General features: G+C 42.5%; 1 protein-coding gene across 1 annotated transcript; it reads left to right on the forward strand.

The window, feature by feature from the left end:
- Positions 1-651: 651 nt before the first annotated feature.
- socs7 (suppressor of cytokine signaling 7) lies at positions 652-16,661 on the forward strand. Its single transcript, XM_070856597.1, has 9 exons — positions 652-2,198; positions 2,995-3,074; positions 5,323-5,427; positions 7,007-7,141; positions 8,986-9,131; positions 9,301-9,469; positions 13,842-13,970; positions 16,210-16,345; positions 16,533-16,661. Exons 1-9 carry the CDS (start codon positions 652-654, stop codon positions 16,651-16,653), a joined length of 2,568 nt encoding a protein of 855 aa, XP_070712698.1. The 3' UTR covers positions 16,654-16,661.
- Positions 16,662-21,788: the final 5,127 nt, after the last annotated feature.

Here is a 21,788-nt window from a genome sequence, read left to right on the forward strand (position 1 = left end):
AACACAGCAAATAAAACATAAAATAATAAAAAAAAAGATCTGCTGCAGGAGCAACACTGACACACACACACACCCCCTGAATGAATATTATAAGAACAGTGATTTCCCTCTAAATATATTCTCACTTTTCTTACTTTTCTCTCCTCATAAAGGATTAAAAAAAAAGAAAAAAGCTGTTCAGACGTGGGTCTGGGTGTGATACTAAAACGCCACAGACTAATTTACAGCCCCTCATCATCATCATCATCATCATCATCATCATCGGCGCTCATGAGGTGGTGTTATGGGCCGAGCCGAGGAGGAGCGGGTGGGGCCAACAGGGAGGCAGACTGTGGTCACTGACCGGAGACTCCGCTGGCTTTTATTCTGCTCAAATCAGCCCGCATGTCTGACCCAGGGGTCCGCCTGCTGCCGGGAGCAAACTGCGCTCATCCCCCCCGATGTCTGACAGATGGATGCTGAGCTGTCGTAGAAGAGGAGGAGGATGAAAAATACGCCTGATATGTTTTTTGGCATTTTCGCTCATAGTCTATTTATGGGAGGCAGCGGCGGCTTGGCCCTTTCTTTATCATAGGGAAGAGATCTCCGCGGGTAGCTATGTGAAGAGCAGATCGCCCAATAATTCTCATTTCGCGATCCTGAGGAGTAATTATGAACAACGCGCAAGATATGTCGCCCGATTTCGTGTTGATGCGCCTGGTTTCCGCGGCCGAGGATGACCGCTTGGACGCAGAAAACGGGAATCTGCCGCCGGGAGGAGTGGTGGCAGGGCTGGGGAAGGAGGTCCTGGCTCACAGCGGCGTCAAAGCGGGGTTGGATATAAGCCGAGATCCGACTGCGGGCCTCGAGCATCCCAGCAGCCGCCTGAACAAAGCCCAGCCGAGCGGAGAGGGCACGGCTGCACCTGACACCGGGGTGACGGAGAGCCGAGCCCCGCTGTCCGCGCCTGCTCCGCCGCAGAGCCCCATGGAGGCCCAGGGCTTTGACTTCGCTCCCAGCCCCGGCCTACGGCCTCAGCTGCTGGTGTTTTCCAATATAATGCGTAACGGAGAGGGGATTTTAGAATTAGACCGTCGGAATCAGCCGAGGGATGCTCTGGGTTTGGACCAGAGTCCCGGGTCCGGCTGCTCCGGCCCGGCTGTCAATAACAACACCATGAGTCCCGGAGATGCTCAGCAGCAGCAGCAGAACCTGCTGGACCGGACGTGGGGGGCGCATCCGCCGCTCTCCGTCAGCGCGGAGATGCAGGGAGCTGCGGAGCTGTGCCGCCGGCATCGACTCATCACCACCCCGCCCGAGTGGCCCTTGTTGTCGGAGAGATCCAACCCTCTCACCGTCATTGACTCTAAATGGGGATGCGCCACCAGGGACACGGAGGGAGCCGTGTTTGAGCTGGCCCGACGGTTCGGGGAGCTCGGGGTCGGTGCGGTGCCCAAGATGCTGTTCAAAGCGGGGGAGCTCCCGCAGTGTTCGTGTCAGGGTGCGCACAGGCCGGCAGGAGGGGGAGTGGAGCCCGGGGACGACCCGACCGAGACCAGCGACGCTTTGTTGGTCCTGGAGGGGCTGGGGAGCGGGGATGTTGACGGCCTGGGCATGGACGAGTGTCCGGAGGGGGACACGGATGATGAGAACGGACGCCGCGAGTTTCTACTCAACAGGAAGAGGGAGATAGTTCAGAAAATGTCCGGGGCTTTCTCCATCAGCAGCTTCCAGGCGGAGCTGAGGAGGCAGGTGGAGGGGACCGAGGCGGCGGCGGCGCACCTTGGCGCGCAGGTGTGCAGCCTCCACGGGAACTTAGCCAGCAGGCTCTCGCAGGTAAGCACCGGGGATTCACAGGTCGTCGCCCAGGGTTCAGCCATGTCGCCGTCGCCTACAGCCACACCGGTCCAGAGCTCACCTTGGGCCACGAGCCCAAACCCGAGCCAGGCGTCCACACCCAGGAGGCGGCCGGAGCGCTGCGCCAGCGCGCCGCGGACTCCCACGGGCTGGGCCTCGGGGGGAGAAAAGACGCTCAAAGTTCCAGGGAAGTCCAAAAAGGGCTCGTTAAAGATCCGCCTGAGTAAACTGTTCCGGACTAAAAGCTGCAGCGGCTCCAATCACCTGCTGGACAAGAGGCCCTCGGTGACCTACTCAGTATCCTCTGCCGGGAGTCTGGTGGACATGGCGAGCACCCCTGGAGCTGAGCAGGACGCAGACAGGTGAGCAGCCCTTAGATTAGTCTCTATATTCTGAGTTCACACTGTCGGTGAGAAAAAAGGTCAAACCAATTTGACACATGGGAACTCATTCAGGTGTAACACACCTGGTTACCAAGTGTCTTCAGGTCTGGAAGTGAGATATACATCTGCTTTCTGCTGTTGTGTTTGGATTTCTAATGAGAAAATTGTAAATAAAGTGAAAAGAATCTGGTTGTTTTCCAAGATGCAGGCCAGTTAATGTGAGGCCAAAAGAGAGAAATGTTCAAGCGTAGGAAAGAAAAGTCCAAGTGGAAAACCATGCAGCTGTTTTTGTGCCCTGATGAAGTCTCATTCAGAGGTTTGTTGTTGTTGTTGTTGTTGTTGTTGTTGTTGTTGTGCCATGGCCGTGACTTAACTCCTTCAGGTGGCAGCGTTACTGGCCGTCTCTCAGACGCCGAGGAGCCTCTCGGTGCTGCATTCGGTCATTAAACGCCGAGATTCTTCAAAACTTTGTGGCTTGTCACCCTCCTTTCAACTCGCTGCTTAGTCATTATTCACAGCAGCACACTGAAGGAGTGCTATGATTAAAAAAACATAGCTTCAGAAGTCTTGACTGCCAGAGCTAAGAGCATCAAACAGAAAAAGAAAAGCTGCAGACACTCACACTCATACTGAGAAGAACATTTTCTGAACCTCTGCAGCTACTAATACGTCGTCTCTGCATTCTAACTCTCCCCATCTTCTTCTTCTTCTTCTTCTGCTTCTTCTTCTTCTTCTTCTTCTTCTGCTGCTGCCTGCCTTGATGTGTGTCCTGCAGCCACAGCCAGCCCAGACTGACCAGGGCCCACAGTGCCTTCTCCCCTGCCTCCCTCTCTGCCTCCCTCTCTGCTTTCACCGGTAAGAGCTGCTTCGGTTGTAACGCTGGTTCAACGCCTCAGAAATGCTTCCTCTCCTGGTAAAACAACCCCCCGGTCCACTCCAAACTCACCAGTGGGGTCAGAAAACGATTAAAAGTGCCCACTGCAGTGTCCCAAAGCTCCTGTGTGACGTCCCAACCCCCCAAAATATCCAGTTTACTATAAGATAAGATAAGATGCAGCTTTATTTATCCCCCAAGGGAGAAGTTCTCATTACACAACAGCTACATCAGAATCGAAGAAAAAGGAGATAAAAAATTGAGAAGAAATAAAAATACAAATATACAAAATACAATGCAAAAGTGCAAAAAATACAAATATAGAAATGTACAAAATAAAATATAGTGCAATATGCAATCTGAGAGAAATGTACAAAGTGTCCACCATCACAGAAAACAGAGAAAAGCAGCAAATCCTCATGATTATGTGGCTGTAGCTGATCATTATTTGGCACTTTTGCCTGGAAAATGACAACAATTATTGAAATAAATCATTCATTTTGTGTCCAGCAGCATTTTCATCATGATTATGTTCCTGCGTTAGCACTGGTGTGTCGTATCAGACGTGTAACAAACAAACAAATCTCTATATATAAGTTTGAAATAGTACTTTTATAACTGTAAAATCTTAAAAATGTACTCGAGCTCTGTCCCCGAACGTAACTTGACTATCTTATGCTGTTTTACGCTCCCACTTCGCTTCATTTCAAAGGGGAATATTGCACTTTTTACTCCACTGCATGTATTTGACAGCTGCGGTTTCTTTTTGCTGCTTAAGATTTATAAAAAAGAAAATGTAAAGCACAAAAACGAGCTCATGAGAAATGATTGAAAACATCATAAAAAAACAAACTGCCCTCCAGAGAAGTTAGAAATCAGCTGCACCTCCATCCACACAAAAAAACTACCGGGTATTATTTTCTCTTTCTAAAGAATTATAACCACGATTTATTAATCTTTAATACAGACAACGTTCGGGTTGCCAGGTTGTGAAAGAATAAGCATCCGTCTCTGTAAGAGGCTCCTCTAAGTACATTCACTGTGTGTGTGCCGCTGTAATATACAGAATCAATAATGTCTGTCCTCATCACAGAGACAGAGACAGACGGAGCAAAGCGAAGACGCCCTTTTTTGCTGCAGGATTAAAGGGAAACAGTTTAATTTGGAGAAATGTTTGCATTGGCATTTATATCTGAGGGTTTAAAGGTGAAGTAAAGTAGCAACAAGTTATGGGCTGTGCTGCTAAGCTAAGCTAATCTAAGCTAAGCTAACCCAAACACTGGTGAGCATATTCAAGTGTTCATTTACGGCTCTGATAATAAAAAAGTCAGACAACTCTTTTAAAAAAAACAAGCAGAATTCAAATTGTAAAGCTGCAGCCTTAAACTGTTCTGAGTCAGTCAGACGGTAAAACTGGTGCAGCAGATAACGTAAAATAAGATTTAGCATAAAAGGCCTTTGGGTATGAAGGGTGAGGAGGTCTGTAGCTTGGCTGGCAAAAAAATTATTTAGCTGACTTTATGAGAATCGGCCCACAACCTCCTCGGGGCTCAGAAGTACATTCTGGTGTCCCACATTGCTCGTAGATTTCAAATTTACTAAAACCCCCCCTTCCTGAATGTGATGGCTCTGCACAGGGATGGCCACCAATTAGACACCAAACATTAAAGCTGCACCATGCGGGCAACATCTCACATTTTGGCGAGCCCACAGGAGCCGCGGTGAGTCGTCTTTTTACTTCAAAAACACACCAGCGTCTGCGTTTTACCAACCCAGCTGCTCTGTGATGTCTCGCTAAAAACCAAAAAGGAAGCTAAACACATGAAGAAGAAGAAGAAGAAGAAGACGAGATCTAAAGTGAGCGAGCAGAGCTTCCTCCGCTGTTCAGGAGGCGGTGGGGATTTGGCTCTTATGCCTTTTGAATTTGCTTCTTTCCCTGCCAGTAACTATCCCCAAATACAGAATGTCACTTTGGCAAACAGTGAATCTGCAGCGTCTCAATTAGCGCTGATGGGATGTTGTTCTTTATTGCAGTGATTTAGGCTGATTAGCTGGGTGTAGTTTTCCATAAACATCCTGCCTGGTGCAGCTTTAATGGCTCTCTGCCAACACGCCTGTTACTTCCTCTCGCTTTAGAGTCTTAATCTCACTTTTTCTCTCACCTTTTTTTATTCCCCCCCCACCTTCCCCTTTTCTTTCTGTCCCGCTCTGCCACCTCTCTGGCTTCAGGTGAGACAGTCTCCCTGGTGGATGTGGATATTTCGCGGCGAGGGGCGAACACGCCACACCCTCCCACGCCTCCCCCTCCTCCACGCCGAAGTCTCAGTCTGTTAGGTAGTTTTCTCTCCTTCCTTTCAGTCTTTTACTTCTGTTTCTTATTGCATCTTGTTCGTTCTGCAGTTGCACACACACACACACACACACACACTGAAGGAAGACAACAGCCTGTCTAAGTTTAGATTAAGAGAGGAAAACTCTGGCAGTTTCTCTTAATATTTCTGACGTGCATTGCCCGGAAATAGACACAGACAAGTTTTTTGTAATCTGTGGTAATCTGATTGGAGAAGCTTTGAAAGGTCAGCTGCATACTACAGATTTAATTTGAAATCTGAGTGCAATGACTCAATCGATGGGAAAAGCAGTTTTCCTCTCTTCACAGGAAAAACAATCTGGACCAGGTTGTAAAAAAACAACTTGTTTTTTCTTCTGTTGGTTGTTTTTAGCCGCATGTTTGTCCTGTTTTTTTTATTTATTTAGCTGGTTTTGTTTTGCTTAATCACATTTCTTGGTCACCAAATGCACCAAAGCCACCGTAGTCTCGAAGCCACCGAGCTGACAGGAGACTTCAGCAGCACTGATGCATGAATATTTGACAAGAAATCAATTGTAAATAATGTGAAATTTAAAATACATATATATACTCCTAAATATCAGGACATTTCTGTCCCTCCATTTCTAATTTCTTGGCCGTTCTCTGACCTTTCATATCTTTGCTCCGAGCCTGTTGTATTTGCTGACCTACTTATTCAGCAGACTTAAGCATCCTCTTGGCTTGCTTTAAAAGATACGGTTGGCAATATTAATGACAATATTTTTGGTCAGTCTCTTAATACTTTATGATTTCTTTTAAACCAGCCTGCCACTCTCTGCTCCAACCCCATCGCGTCCAAGTGAGGAGGATGTAAATCTTAAAATATGTAGTTTCCTCTTTAGATTTGTACCTCAGGACAGGAGGAAATGGTGCATTTATTGGGGACTATTTCCAGCAGCGGATTAATCCTCATTGGTGCTCTAGTGAGTATTTGGGGCAGCAGGACAGTGTTGACAATTGCAGTCGTGTTCACCTGCCACCTCTTCGGTAAGATGGCTTCATAAAGGTTTTCATCCCGGGCCACAAGCATGTCTCGACAATCGACCTCTAATCCAAGAACGATCCTTATGTCTGTGGTATCTTCTTAAGTTAATTTAGGTGTTTTCAACAGTTTTTGGACAACAGTGCAGCTCTGTCGCTCAGAGGAAGGCTGTGATTCACGCGTAATACTTGTTAGAAGATACGTTTCATTGTTGGTTTTGATCTTTTCAAGGGATTTATTGACCATAATTGAAAGTAAATTGAGATGCTGACCACAGAATAGATGAATCTCGTTGATCTTTTAGTTTGGTGGACTGAGGTTTTCTATCTGATGGTGCTGAAAAACCCTCTCTCCCTTCTTTTTTATCCTTTCTTCCCATCTTGACACTTTCTTTACCTTCTTTTTGTTTCCTTCCTCCCCACCTCTGTCCTACCTCGTGCCCTCCATCCCTCTCCTCTCCTCTCCTCTCCTCTCCTCTCCTCTCCTCTCCTCTCCTCTCCTCTCCTTCCCTTCCCTCCTTCCTTCCTTGCTCTCTCCTTTCCTTCCTGTCCTTCCTCCAGATGACATAGCCGGGCCCCAGCCTGGGCCCTTCCTAGTGAGCGTTATGGGCGCCTCCCTGCAGTCCCTCCCCCTGCCTCTCCCTCCTCCTCCTCCTCCCTCCCACGCCACCATCCAGCACAGCCTCAGCCTCAATGGTAAGACGAGTAGGTGAATCTACTCGATTGCTTCCTGGCACCAAACAGGAAGTGAAAACAGGAGGTGGAAACATTCAACAGCAGTCATCTCCTCACTAAATTGTTTAAATCTATACAAGCTGCCGTCAGAGAATAGATTAAATTAAAATTCCCTTTTGTTAAGAATCCCTAGTGTTTGGTTTGACTCCTGCAGGCATCTGAGAAAAACTCTAATTACAAACGAAAAGGAATTTTTACATTTTATTTATTTTGTCTGCGGTGATTGCGCCCACGACATTAGCGTGAATTTTTTGTCTGATGATGTTGGCGCTTGTAATTTGATTCATTCTTTTCAAGGTGGTTATAATGACCTATGTTTACGCAGGCGGCCTCTAGTAATTATGACACAAGCAAAGGAGGAAAGTAGGTGATGTAGTTTAAAGAGGACACCGGGGAGGATGAATGGGTCAAACATGTTTAGTGTCTTAGTCTTAACTTGTCTTAACTCTTATGTAATGTGACTTTACTTGTGTATTTTAACCTAAACCACAATATTTTCCTAAACATAATCAAGTATTTTTTATTACCTAAACCTAACCAAACTGTGACCAACTCACAACTATATTCACAACCCTGAAGAACGCTGTTCACTTTTTTTATGTACGTAACTTTGATTTTGTATTTCAACCCAAACCACAATCCTTTCCTAAACCTAACCAAACTGCGACTGTTTCACATTAACTTGCATCACTTATGTAACGTAACTTAGTTAATTTACTGATCCCCCATCAGTCCTATAGACTAAAAATAGCTCCTAGTATCACTTCAGGGAGGTTAACCAGCTTGAATACAAACTCAGCATCATGGAGGCTGCTGTGTGGTGAGACCTTAATGTGCTGCAGCTTAAGGAAACACATGCAAATATATAATCAAAACAAACAAACAAATATATGCAAATAGACGAAACACAAGCAAATAACATAGTTGACAATGAAAACTGCCTCCCAGAGACACTAAACAAGTGATGAACTATTTGCCTATTTTGTCTAATTTGTCTATTTGCATGTGTTTTCTTAAGTGTCAATGCTTTGCCAACATACAAGCAGCTTAAATATATATAAAAATGATGAGAGGTAACACCACGTTAACCCTCTGGAGTTGACGGACATGACTAATTTAAGATGATGTAGCAGCAAGAGGCAGCCTCGCCGAGTCTCGCTTTCCACTTGTGTTGAAAGACTTCAAACATATATATATATACCAGTTTTTAAATTGTGTTGATAGGCCAAGTAAAGAGTTATGATGAATAATTTACTGTCGTCACGTTTGGTGCAGGACGAAACAGTCAAAGCCGGCTAATCTGAGTGCTCTGCAGGCTGAAAGTTTGTTAAACATGTTTTAAACGTGTGATTTTAGGTCCAGTGTGTCACTACAGTATGTCAAAATCAAAAAATAACTGTAAAGTCACACATGTGAAGTTGCGCTGAAAAAAATGACACCAAACAAGGCAAAGTAAACTGTTTTTTTAAGGTGAAATATAAAGGTGAAAAATCAAAAGTAGTAAAAACGGCCAATTATATCCTAATATGATCAAAAAAAGGGGGAAAAACCTCCTGTATCAACGTTCATAGTCTTGTTGTCCATCAGTAGCACATCACAGCACCAGCTGCCAGTCAACAGCAGCCATGAGAAACATTTACTTAGAAATCTAAGAAGTTTTTTTTATCATGACAGCTGCAGTAACATAATACAGTAACTTATTTCTTTCTTAGGAGAGACTTAAAATTTCAGTTCAACTTAAAAAAAAAAAACAAAAACCCATGTTCAGCACCTTTAATTTCTCTGACGTCGTTTCCCTGATGCAGACGCCTTCCTGCGGGCCCTCCCCCATTCGACCCCATCACCGGCTGATGCTCCACCCCCTTCCAGACAGGCCCCGCCCCCCATGCTGTGCGCCCTGCGGCGGTCTGAGGCCAGCAACTTCGCCGCCAGTCTGAGAGAGCTGGAGAAGGTAAGACTCCAAAGATTACCAGAGACTTCCAGAAAAGGTTTCTGTGATTGATTGATTTCCTTCATCCTTCACTCTTTGGAGGATGCTCTGGTTTCTGGGGCGGCTTTAGGGGCTCCATGTGAGGCTGGTTTACTGGTTTACTGATGGTTCTGCTGGTTTCCCCCTTCAGTGCGGCTGGTACTGGGGTCCCATGAACTGGGAGGACGCGGAGATGAAGCTGAAGGGGAAACCGGACGGATCCTTCCTGGTCCGAGACAGTTCAGACCCCCGATACATCCTGAGCCTCAGCTTCAGGTCGCAGGGAGTCACACACCACACACGCATGGAGCACTACCGGGGTGAGACACACACACACACACACACACACACACACACACACACACACACACACACACACACACACACACACACACTGGTCATTCAACACTTCAGGCATGTAACATGGACACAAAGCACATGTATGTATGATGGGGAATCACCATGATGAGTCACAGAGGACATTTATCCTCACATGCAAGCCGACCACATTATTAAATATGCACATAGAACATTTACTGATCGATTGATTCAGATTCTAATAAAATAAAGTAATAAAATGTACTTTAATAAAGTAATTTAGTCATTTTGATTGAGTTTCAGGCAGCTAATGGTGGAATAATGTCTTCACCTCACGTGTGAGTTTATTTATTGAACACAGATGAATGAAGGCAGGTGGAAAAATACTGAACAATCCTCTCAGAGGACCAATCAATCAATAAAGCAACTTTTATATGGCATCTTTCAATCAAACAAGTGTTTTACGAGTGGTTGACAAAGCTACTAAAAGGGAAATAGAATAAGACGACAGATAATACAAGCAACAAAAATATGGGCACCTGATTGCTATTTTATTTTATTTTTTACTATTTTGTTTTATTTTTTTACTATTTTATTTATTTTTTACTATTTTGTTTTATTTTTTTACTACCTTATTTTATTTTTTACTATTTTTTTTCTTTTCTTACTATTTTTTTTATTTTTTACTATTTTGTTTTATTTTTTACTAACTTATTTGATTTTTTACTATTTTCTTTTCTTTTCTTACTATTTTATTTAATTTTTTTACTAATTTATTTTATTTTTTTACTAACTTATTTTATTTTTTACTATTTTCTTTTCTTTTCTTACTATTTTTTATTTTTTACTATTTTGTTTTATTTCTTTACTAACTTATTTTATTTTTTACTATTTTCTTTTCTTTTCTTATTATTTTATTTTATTTATTTACTAATTTATTATTATTTTCTTACTATATATATATATATATGTTTTTTTTTACTATTAACCTATCCTTTAACATGCGGCACAAAAAGTGGAGAAAATAGAGGAAAATAACAATGAAAGAAGAGCTCCTGGTTCGCTGCGTGTTGGTTTATATGGTTATAACAATATTTATTTGTTAGGTCAGCTGTGCCGTAAGCGAAGCCTGTCCTCTCGGGGGCCACATTTAAAAACATACATTAAACATTACAGTCAACACAAATGGCAAACATAAGACATATATTAGAGGGCAACATTAATATGCATGAGTACGACTTTCACTGCTGTGTGTGTGTGTGTGTTTAAATATACTGCACACACTAAGAAATGGACCCAAAACACTTTGTTACTCCTTTGAACATTAGTACGTTTATTTAACTTTCTTTTCAGTCAATCTATCCATTTCATTCTTCGTCATTTTTATGCGCAACACAAAACATTTGGTGCAACATAAGCAAAGTACATTCGGTGCAATAATAGAATAAATATGTGTGGTGATAAAAATGAAAAGCAGATGGAGACGTGCCATTTCTCCATTCATTATTATAGAATTTATGCTTAGGGGGGGATACAGTACAAATATACAGCCTTTTTCCATCAGCAATGATTTTATACCTTTAAAATTAAACAAAATTATCTGTTAATTATCTGTGTGTAAAAAAATAAAACCCCACACTGATGACACACACCCTTCAAATATGATGTGATCTTATTTGCTTTGGTTTCTGTGTTAATTTAGTGAAGGATAAATACTAAATCACAGGCCTCTGGGTCTGACAAGTGAAGTATTTCTAATGTCCGGCAGGGGGCGACTCCACCGGCCTCACAAAATTGGATGGAAGTCAATGAGAAAAACGAGCCGACTTCTCTCCTGATTTATCAGCTCAGTGAACATTTTCCTGATGAGTTTCTGCTCTCAGTCTCTAGTTTACAGTCTTCTTCAAACACAGCAGGATGCTCATTTAGTAAATTATGGTCCCCCCTAAGAATAAGAGTGCTGTCACTCTGACAAACTCACCAAACTCCATTTATAATTCGAGGTATTTTGAGAGTTTCCTCATTGAACGTCGGGGATGAGCACTGGTTTTTGGTGACTTTGAAGTCTTTTTAACTGATCGACAGTTCGGCATGACTGATTTGGCGATTTGAGCCGTGAACTATCATACAGGACTATCTTTTTTTTCCTTTTTATTAAGCCTTGTATTTTTCTCTGTCAGTTGTACAACCACATTTTCGTGCCTTGCTCCTCCAAGACAGGTGCAAGTTTGTGAATAACTTGTTGAAATGTTTTAGAAATGTTTTTTGTGAAAGGACACATTTCAAAAGGACACACTGACAGAACCTTTCAAAGTAATAACCAGCATATATTTATTTTATTATGGCTTTTTACAACCTGGTAATATCAAGAATAAAACAATAAGAGCTGCACAAGATCCACTCAACAACAACAACAACAACAACAATAGAGAGCACAAATAAATCAGAATAAACTCACTGAGCTCCAATAAGGTCACACTATAACACTAAAGCACGAATAACTCACATAACAACACATGCATATTTGCACACACGCCACACGTGTGACAAACTAACGAGGTGAGTCATGGTAGATACACGTTTAACTGCGCAGACACACACACACACACACAGACAGACAGACAGACAGACAGACAGACAGACATAAACGGGACGCCACATTAATGAGTCACCATTATAAAGCTATAGAGTCATGCCTGGAAACACATTCATTATTCAGACGTGCAGCCCCGACTGACACAACAAATTCACATCAGCACGATCACGTGTGCATGAACGCTTCGTGGCCGGACACAAATCGAGGGCAGGAAGGCTTTCAGATGCAAAAACAACCACTGAGCAGTCAACAAGAAGTCACACACACCGACTTACTCAGATGCGTGTGTCCAGAATCAGTGTCCACGTTTTAGCCACATTAGCATCGCGGCTCTAGCCCGTAGTCTGATCCACCGCTTTGTTACAGAGTCAAATATCAAGACAGCAGTTGGATGGATTGCTATGAAATTAAGTACAGATATAAAAGGTCCCCAGGGGATGAATCCCTCTGAGTTTGGTGATCCTCTGATTGATCCTCATCACCAGGTTAAAGTTATCACAATTTGTGTGCGATAGCTTGACACCGTCTTCGGGTGACCAGATCCCAACAAAACCAAAAGTGGGTCAAAGAGTATGTTTGTGTGGCACAATGAGAGACGTGTTAGTGCTGAGAGGTTGTCTGAAATTTTGATATAATGTCTAATTAAAAAATCATTTCTCTTCTGCCCATCAGCTCGTAACACGGTGTGAAATTGAAAAGTGATGCAAATTTTGCAAAAAACTAAACAAAAACAAAAAGCTCAGCCAGTTCTAAGTAGTTTCCCAGAGTTTGTTGTGGCTGCACTTCCTTTTATTTGAGGTAGTTTTGATCACCTTCCATCTAAATGTGCTTGACCCACCTCATGTGGGAGCAGTTTGACGGCCCTGCCATTAGATTAAAGACAGGTTTAAGAAGAAGGCGTCTGTCCAGCAGTGGTTTGACTCGTGAAAACTAGAGACAATCAATCTCAGTTTGGATCCAACACGTTTACAACACAAACTAACCGATTTAGACAGTGGTAGATTAGCTAGATTAGCCAGTCCTGCGTTCTGTGAGGTAAAATTACTGTTTTTGTCAATGGAGTCTGGTGGCTTTGAAGAGAGCGATATAACGTCTGTTTCTGGTTAAAGAAAAAGGCTCTCATAGGTCCATCTCTGTATTCTATCTATCTCTAGTGTGTGTTACTCAAATATACCAAAGTCAGACAATAACGCAAACGATTGAGGCAGCGGTAAATGAGCAACTCCTGTGTTCTGCAATGTAAAATTATTGTTTTTCTCAATGGAGTCTGGTGTGTTTGAAGAGAGAGATCTAATGGCTGATCTTCCAGGTCTCTCCCTGTAGGGATCCTTTCCATAATGTTGTCAGACACTTAGATTAATAATCTGAGCCTGCCAGTGGAAAAAATACACACTTTTAGTGGACCTACTTTGATCGAGTGCAGTTGCTCCCCCAAGGGATTGCATTGCAGCCGTTGCAGCTGAATTCACGGCTGCTGGCTGAGGTGATCTACTGGACCATTTCCAGTCATTCAGACACCAGAAAAAATAGGGCCCAGGTTTAAAAATGCTGGAGTTATCTTTTAAAGCTGCACAATATGATCAGCCAGTCAGAGTTAAGCACTTTAGAGGCTCATGTATGAGAGTAGAAGAAGGTTTTGTACAACAGAGGGATGGTCTTACATGTATACTGTAGTTATACAAATGTTTCATAATTAACGCAGTTATGATTTATAGATGCTACATGTGATGTATAAAGAAAAAAAAAAAAAAAAACACTTCTATCATCTCCGCCTTCAGGGACGTTCAGCCTGTGGTGCCACCCGAAGTTTGAGGACCGCTGCCACTCGGTGGTGGAGTTCATCGAGCGAGCCATCATGCACTCCAAGAACGGCAAATTCCTCTACTTCCTCCGCTCCAGAGTCCCAGGTAAAATATAGGTCATGTATCTGCACGCAGCCCAACACGATCAAAAATGGATGTGAGCTGCCACTTAGTGAGAAGTGCCTGACAGACGGAGGAGAGGAGGAATGTGTATGACAGTGTGTGTGCATCTGCATTCAGCCTGGGCATCATTTATGATCGTGAGAACGCATCTGTGTGCGGTGATTCTGCACATGTGAGTTCACATATCTGTCTTATATGTATATATACAGAGCTTAACAAATGTATCAGACCTCCACCCAGTGGAAGGTGTTTCCCTCCCCTGTCCTAAATTAACAGTATTGCTGATTACCAGAATGTTTTTTTAGTTCCTGTGATGGTTAACTCACCAGTATGTGCAGCTCTTTAATCACAATGGTGTATTTGAAATGATGGAAAAGGAATCTGGAGTAGAGGAACTGATGGACTGGACAAGTCAGAGTCCAGACTTGAATCCTATCGAACAGATCTGGGATTTATTGGATTAAAAAATAGATCACACACTAATTTAATCCAAAGCAAGTCTGTGGGAACAGCTGGGAACTATTTGGAGCTCAATAACAAAAGAGACGGAGGAAAAGTCCATGAAAACAATCAGGGAGGTCAAACTAGATATTAAGATTTCTGGTTCAAATATGTGAATAAGGACTATTTAGTTGTTCCAGTTTGTTATTTGCCTGATAAATAATAATACAATGTTTAATTTGAAATAAGTTTTTGACAGATTTCTAAAATATTTGGGTGGTCTGATACATTTGTTAAGCACCGTATATATATATTTATATTATCTTTTCAAAATACATGTTAGTGTGTGTTCTTGTCTTGGACAATTTAGAAGGAAAAGCTTGATTTAGGGTTAAGATTGGAGTTAAATTAGGTTCAGATTGAGGATTAGAATAAAAAGAAATGTAGAATAGTGTAATGCTTGGCTGTACAAACTACTTTGGTGATTTTTAAATCATATCAAGCCTTATTTCATAAAAGATAAGCTGCTGTAAGACCTAATATTGGCTGCTGCAGTGAAATAAACTGGAGAGAAACTTGAATGCTGGATGTTGCACAGCTGATGGCAAACTCCAGCGCAGGCTTAACTTTTCACGAAGAAGCAGCTGAAGAGGTGTGAAAGAAGCTGGAAAAGCAGGAAAGGGTGAAATTAACTGGGTCAGACTGGTCGATTAATTGGGATTAAACTGAGAGGCATCAATCAAACGCTAGCATAGAGTTTAATGGCTATCACCTAGATGTTTTGTGGACTCTGCTGAACAGATTGCTGTAAAATATTATTTAGCATTTGTGACATAAAAACGGTGGGAGTTGAAAAACGCCATCTGTTTTGTTCCTAAATTTATAGTCTCAGTTAAAAGATAAATCTTGAATTTTTGAGCCTGGGCCATGTTTATTACATACTAGACTATTAGGTTCAAGAAGATTTGGAACTGGTTCACTACATTGCCTCAGCCGTCAGCCATGAAACGGGCTGTGAACTGGCTACAATGAGCCAAAGTACGTCCAGTAAAAGTGCTTGTTTTTGCCACCGACGGACTCAGATTGTTATTTTCAGTGTCTGGCAACATTATGGAAAGGATCCCTACAGAGAGAGACCTGGAAGATCCTTTTGGTTTAACCACAAACAGCTGTTGAATCGCTCTCTTCAAAGTCACCAGACTTCATTGACAAAAACATTGATTTTTACCTTGCAGGACACTAGACACAGCTGGTCTAACGCTGCAGTTCATTGTTTTATTGTATGTTACACAAATATTGTGTTTGCATCCAAACTCCCCCTTTGAAGCTCTAAAGTCATGCAATAACACAAACAAAGTAACTGATCAAGGTAGCAGGAGATCTAAAACTCCTGTGTTCTGCAAAGTAAAATGACTGTTTTTGTGAATGGAGTCTGGTGGCTTTGAAGAGAGCGATATAACGGCTGTTTATGGTTAAACACAAAGGATCTTACAGGTCTCTCTCTAGTGGGGAGCCTGTCCATAATGCTGTCAAACACTTGGAACGACAATCAGCACTTGGAAGCCTGTCAGCACATTTAGAGGATGCACTTTGATCAGCAGCCGTTGCCCCAAAGGATTATGTTGCAGCCATTGTAGCCCAATTCCAAATGTTTTTGCACCCACCAGAATACATACAAATAGGACCCAGGTTTAAGAATACCAGAGTTCTCCTTTAAAAAAGACTATGTGCAGTAACACAAGCATGTGTGTGTGTGTGTGTGTGTGTGTGTGTGTTGCAGGGCTTCCTCCCACCCCGGTCCAGCTGCTGTACCCTGTATCTCGCTTCAGCAATGTGAAGTCACTACAACATCTCTGTCGCTTCTGCATCCGACAAATAGTCCGCATCGACCACATCCAGGAGCTTCCACTGCCCAGGTACTCAGCTCCGGTGGGGTCATGTGATCATTTAAACGTGGACCTGCTGAGATAACTCAACCTCACAGCACGATAAACACACAAAACTCAACCACCAGAACCAGAGATTTTATTGTTTCTCATAGATCATTGCACAGAACGAGCGGCAACACGGCAAACATGGGGCTGATTTCTTCTTTCTTTCCAGACCACTAATATCCTACCTGAGTAAGTTTTATTACTACGACCCAGAGGAGGAGATGTACCTGTCAATCAAGAGCATCCGGAGGGTGGTCGGAGCGGAGCAAGAGGCCGAGTCGCAGACGTAGCAGCAGAGATCCTCTCACCTCACAAGTGAGTGTGGGTGGCGGGGAGAAGCTGAAAGGAGTTTATAGCTGTTCTGAATGGCCACGCTGGAAGGCTTACTGAATAAAGAGAGAGGGGGGAGACGTTAAAATTCTGTAAATATGAAGATATCAGCTCATATTTTCAGACGTGGAAGACATTCATGGGCTTGTGCTCAGTTTTTGCATGAAATGTGACAGAAATAACTAAGTATTGAAGGAAAGAAGAGCTTGAGAGAGAAGCTCCTTTGGAAAATGACTGGTGTGTTTGTGAGGGGATGGAGGTTCTTAAGTTATTCGACCATCAGACATGCAGTTCTGCAGGAGCATACCTAAGTATTCCTCAATAGAAGCCACCAGACTCCATGGATAAAAACAATGATTTTACATTGTAGAACAGGGGACTTGCTGGTTTACCGCTGCCTCAGTAGGTTAGTTTTTGGTGTTATTGTATGTTACACAAATATTGTGTTGGATCCAAATGAACCTTTTAAAACACTAAAATCACACAACAACACCAACAAACTTACCGACTGAGGCGGCGGTTCTGTGAGGTAAAATTGCAGTTTTGGTCAATGGAGTCTGGTCTATTCTAACAGAGCGATATCACGGCTGTTCCTGGCTAAACAAAAAGGATCTTAAAGGTTTATCTCTGTAGGGATTCTTTCCATAATGTTATCTGACACATATAACTACGGGAGCCTGTCAGGGACAAACACTAGAACTTTTACTGGACATACTTTGATTGGGTGCATTTGCAGGATTATTTTGCACTTTTTGTACCTACCAGTCCCTTAAAACACCAAAATATGTACAAATAATGACCAGATTTAAACGGTATTTCTTTCTTTCTTTTATTTGTTGTGTGTAATTCTACTATATAACAACTTTGCCCACAAACTGTGTCTCTGCTTACAGGTTTCTGTATGGAGGACTGATCTGTACTGGCCTGCCAGCATCAGCCAATCAGAGTCCCTGGAAATCTGCGTGTCCAGTTGGACTTGGATGGACCCGCCTCTCTCTTGATTTGGACTAACAAAAAAGAAAAAAAGAAAAAGAGGGATTGAGTGTTTGCAGTTTGACGGCGGGGGAAAACTGTCAATGAGGTGTTCAGACGCAGAGGACTCGGCCTCGTCTTCAGACGGACTGCAGAGATGCTCTCGCCTGCGACACACGTTGGTTTGAAACTAAAGGAGAGCGTCAGTCATGAACCCCATTTGGTACATTTTTCCTGAACCTGCTGAACTGGACTTTTAAAAACACACGATGCACTGGTCAATTTGTACAACTGTTGTTTGCTGCCGTTTCCTTGTTTTTCCTTCCAGTCTGTCAAAATTTACGGTTTTTGGATTAAACCTTGCTCTCGGGACGGATATGCACACAGAGGCAGGGCAGCAGAGGCAAATCACTGAGCGTTCGGACAGTTGTGGTGTTTAAGAGAAACAGGCCGCCATGTTGGAGGACCAACAACCTAATATTGATTAATCAGTTTGGTTTTTCTGCCTGGGAAATAACAAAACCCCCCAAATGCTAGCTACAGTGCAAATGTAATGCTAATGTCATGACATGAAAGTTGCTTGAAATTGAAGTCGAGGCTCGTTTCTGTTTCACCAGAAGTGCTTGTTACGCGGACGCATGTTCTCCTCTTGTGACTGCAGCATAAACATCTGTCAGTCTCGAATGTTTTGATTGTATTTTTCAGCCTGATAATCAGACTGACTGTTTCCCCCAACCCCTCAAGTAATTCAGTCTGACATGTTTGATTTCTGTTTTGTGTGTGAGTGGGTTCATGTTGTTTTGTTTTCGCCTTAACTAATGAGAGAGTCGTGAGAGACGTGCCCAAGTTAAAAACCCCAAAGTCACACAATAACACAAACAAACTAACAGAGGCAGCAGTAGAGCAACAACTATGAGGTAAAATCACTGTTTTTCTCAATGGAGTCTGGTGTGTGTGCTGTTTGTGGTTAAACCAAAAGGATCTTCCAGGTCTCTCTCTGTAGGGATCCTTTCCATGATGCTGTCACACACTTAGAATAACACTCTGAGCCTGTCAGTGGATCAAACAAGCTCTTTTAGTGGACCTACTGTGATCAGGTGCAGTTGTCCCAAAGGATCACGCTGCAGCCACTGATGCTCCATTCATGACTGCCAGCTGAGGTGATCTACTGGACCAATTCCAACACTTTTAGTGTCCTATGCACAAATAGGACCCAGGTTTAATACTAAAATACTATATAGGAATTCAGGATACATCCGGCATCAGTTCATGCATGCATTAGTTAAGCCTTACTTAATTTGTACCCTTATTATGAAGTGGAACTGTTGTCTCTCCTCTGAAATGGTGAATTGTACCTTTTGTTGTACATTAGGTGGCCAAACTCTCACCACCTGACCTCTGTCCAGTGGGAAAAGTAGTCGCACTTGTTGCTTTTGCACTCACAACAACAGAAAACCCCACAAAACTAAAGATTCAGAAGAGAAAACCAGAAACTCGACCTTCACATGCTGTCAGATATCAGATTAATTTTGCTGTAGTGACTTCCTACATTTCCCAGAATGCCTCCTGACAACCTTTTTCAGATAGAGGGTTGTAGTTTTAAACCACGTGAACATAGTTAGCTTCAGTTTCCAAACATTTGCCTGCGTCCAGTACTCATAGCACAAAACTGCCCTGGAGCCGCATTGCATTGTGGTCTATTGAGGCTCCTTTCGGCAGATAATTTGTTTTAATTTTAATCTGTTGCTCTCACACGACAGATTTCACCTCTTATAGTTGCTGTTTACATTTGGACGCGTGTTCACGGGAATATGGAAAAATACACCAAAGAAAAAATACCATTAGAAAATGCAGTTTACAATACAATCAGCTGATTTTTAATATTTTTAAATGTTTTATTCCAAATAGCTTATTGGAGGCAACAACAATGCAAATAGGGAGCCACGTTGCTTCTCTTCAGTGTTAAAATGATAATTATTTTCTTTTTCTGTGGCTCCACAGCATCTTTCAGCATCAGGAATATGTCCTCACTTGCTGATGGGAATAAAAAAATAAAAAAAGGGAGTTTCGGGAATGTGTTTCTGAGGTCAAATACCACATTTTTCCCACAATGCCCTGCCTCACAGTGTGTATATCTGCCGCGACTCGTCTCTACCTGTCAGTTTTATTTGTTGAAATGCCCAAATTGTGTATTTTGCTCATTCTATTTCTCAGTACCCTGAAGCTGGCTACTGGCTCAGCGTTTTCAGTAAAAAAACGGAAGAAAAATAAACGTTGGTGTGTGGCATCGTTTTTCAATTTGAGTATTTTAATGAGACTGATGATGTTTGAAAGTGTGAGAATGTTTCTAGTGTCATTGTTTTATTATAGTTATTACCTTTATCATTAAGAATAATGCAAGAAAATGAAGTTTAAGGTAAGTCCTCCACCGGGGTTTTAGAAATATTGAGGTTAAAGCCAAAAGCTGTTTTACTTATTTATATTTTTAAAGGTTTTTATTTAGTTCAGTATTCTATTGTCTATAATAAATATAAAAATATAAAAGACCTGTCCTGTTAAAACTATGTGCCTCCAAACTTCCCATAGCTCTTGACTAAAAGAAGAAAGATTTTTAGATTAATATAAGATGCAACTTTACAAGTTTCATCATTCTGGCCTGAAAAATCAGTGTTCTGGCTGTAAAATCTTCACACAGCTGTGAAATTTCATATGGAAGATTGGAAAACAAGTGGTCATACATGAAACTGATCACATGACTCTTGAGCCATCCCTTCTTGGTGAAAGTGGTGCTGTTACAACTATCCCCCAGATCCTTATATGTAATACTTCATGGATTATCAGTACTTTCACTTAAATAAAGGATCTGAATACTTCTTCAAGTGCAAGGGTATACATGAAAATGTACCACTATGCTGTGAAATAACTGTAGTGGAGTAAAAAGAACAGTACTGGCTTCTAAAATGTAGTGGAATAAAAGTATAAAATAGACAGTAGGACAAAAATGGAAATACTCAAAGTACAACTTCCCCAAAACTGACCTCAGAACAGTAATTATTCACATTTAAGGTGTCGAAAACAACAAAATTTGTGGTATTTCTCTTAGAAAATGTAGCTGACTGACTAACTGTCAATGGACTTGATTAATAATTGACTAATCATTTCAGCTCAAGCATGCTTAGTATTGAATCTGCAGGCAAAAAGCAAGTGAATGCACCACTATGTATTCACGGATTTGGACACATCCACCCGTTTCTGTGAGCTAACAGTGTTTCATGGCACAGAAAGTGTTTCACTTTGAAATGTTTAAGGCTGGAAACTCTCTAGCTAATTCCTCGGCTCGCTCATGAAGCCTGTTAAGAGAGGGGGGGGGGGAAGAAAAAAGTGAGATATTCCAGTTAAATTATGCAGCTCTTTCTCTCCGAGGCTCTCCACAGAGGTGCCTGGGGAGAAGGTGATAGACAGTATCTGCTTCCTCCAAGTGAAGAGGGAGAAAGTGCTTTAGTTGAAAGCAGGATTCTCGTTTTCCATGCACTTAAAAAAAAAAAAAAAAAACCCTCGCAGTGATGCAGGGAGAGGACGCACTGGGGAGAAACAGAGATGACTGTACGTGAATAAGGTCAAGTGCACCCTTTTGGAAAAGCCTGCATGAAAAGGGCCACATGCATTGTGGATGTGAAAAGAGTCACGAGGAGGGATCCAGCCGGAGAGAGGGAGGGACGGCTCTTGCTGGCTGGGAGCGCTGGGGGCCAACTCAGAGGATGTGGACGACAGATGGGACTGACAGCCACGGCTGGAAACGCTTTCTCTGCAGGATGAAAGGCCTGCAGAGGCAGAGCCGGGATCATGTCACCGCCAGCCTCTCTCGTCTCGTCGGGTTGTGGCCAACTCTGAACTGAACAAGACAAGTAGCAAGTCTTCAGTGTTCAAATCTGGCCTGAAACCAAATAACCAGTGTGAGTTCTAACAACAAAATACACTGGCTTTAGTTAGAATTTAAATTTTACAGTCAATTATTTGGATTTTATCACATTATTATTATTGTTTTGTTGAATACTTGATTCTTTCTCTTATTTCGGTGTAACAGTCCATAGCTATGGGCACAGTTCTGATAGCAGAAGCAGAA

Source organism: Pempheris klunzingeri, chromosome 3 (assembly GCF_042242105.1).
Source record: "Pempheris klunzingeri isolate RE-2024b chromosome 3, fPemKlu1.hap1, whole genome shotgun sequence".
In the NCBI taxonomy this organism is placed as follows: Eukaryota; Metazoa; Chordata; class Actinopteri; order Acropomatiformes; family Pempheridae; genus Pempheris; species Pempheris klunzingeri.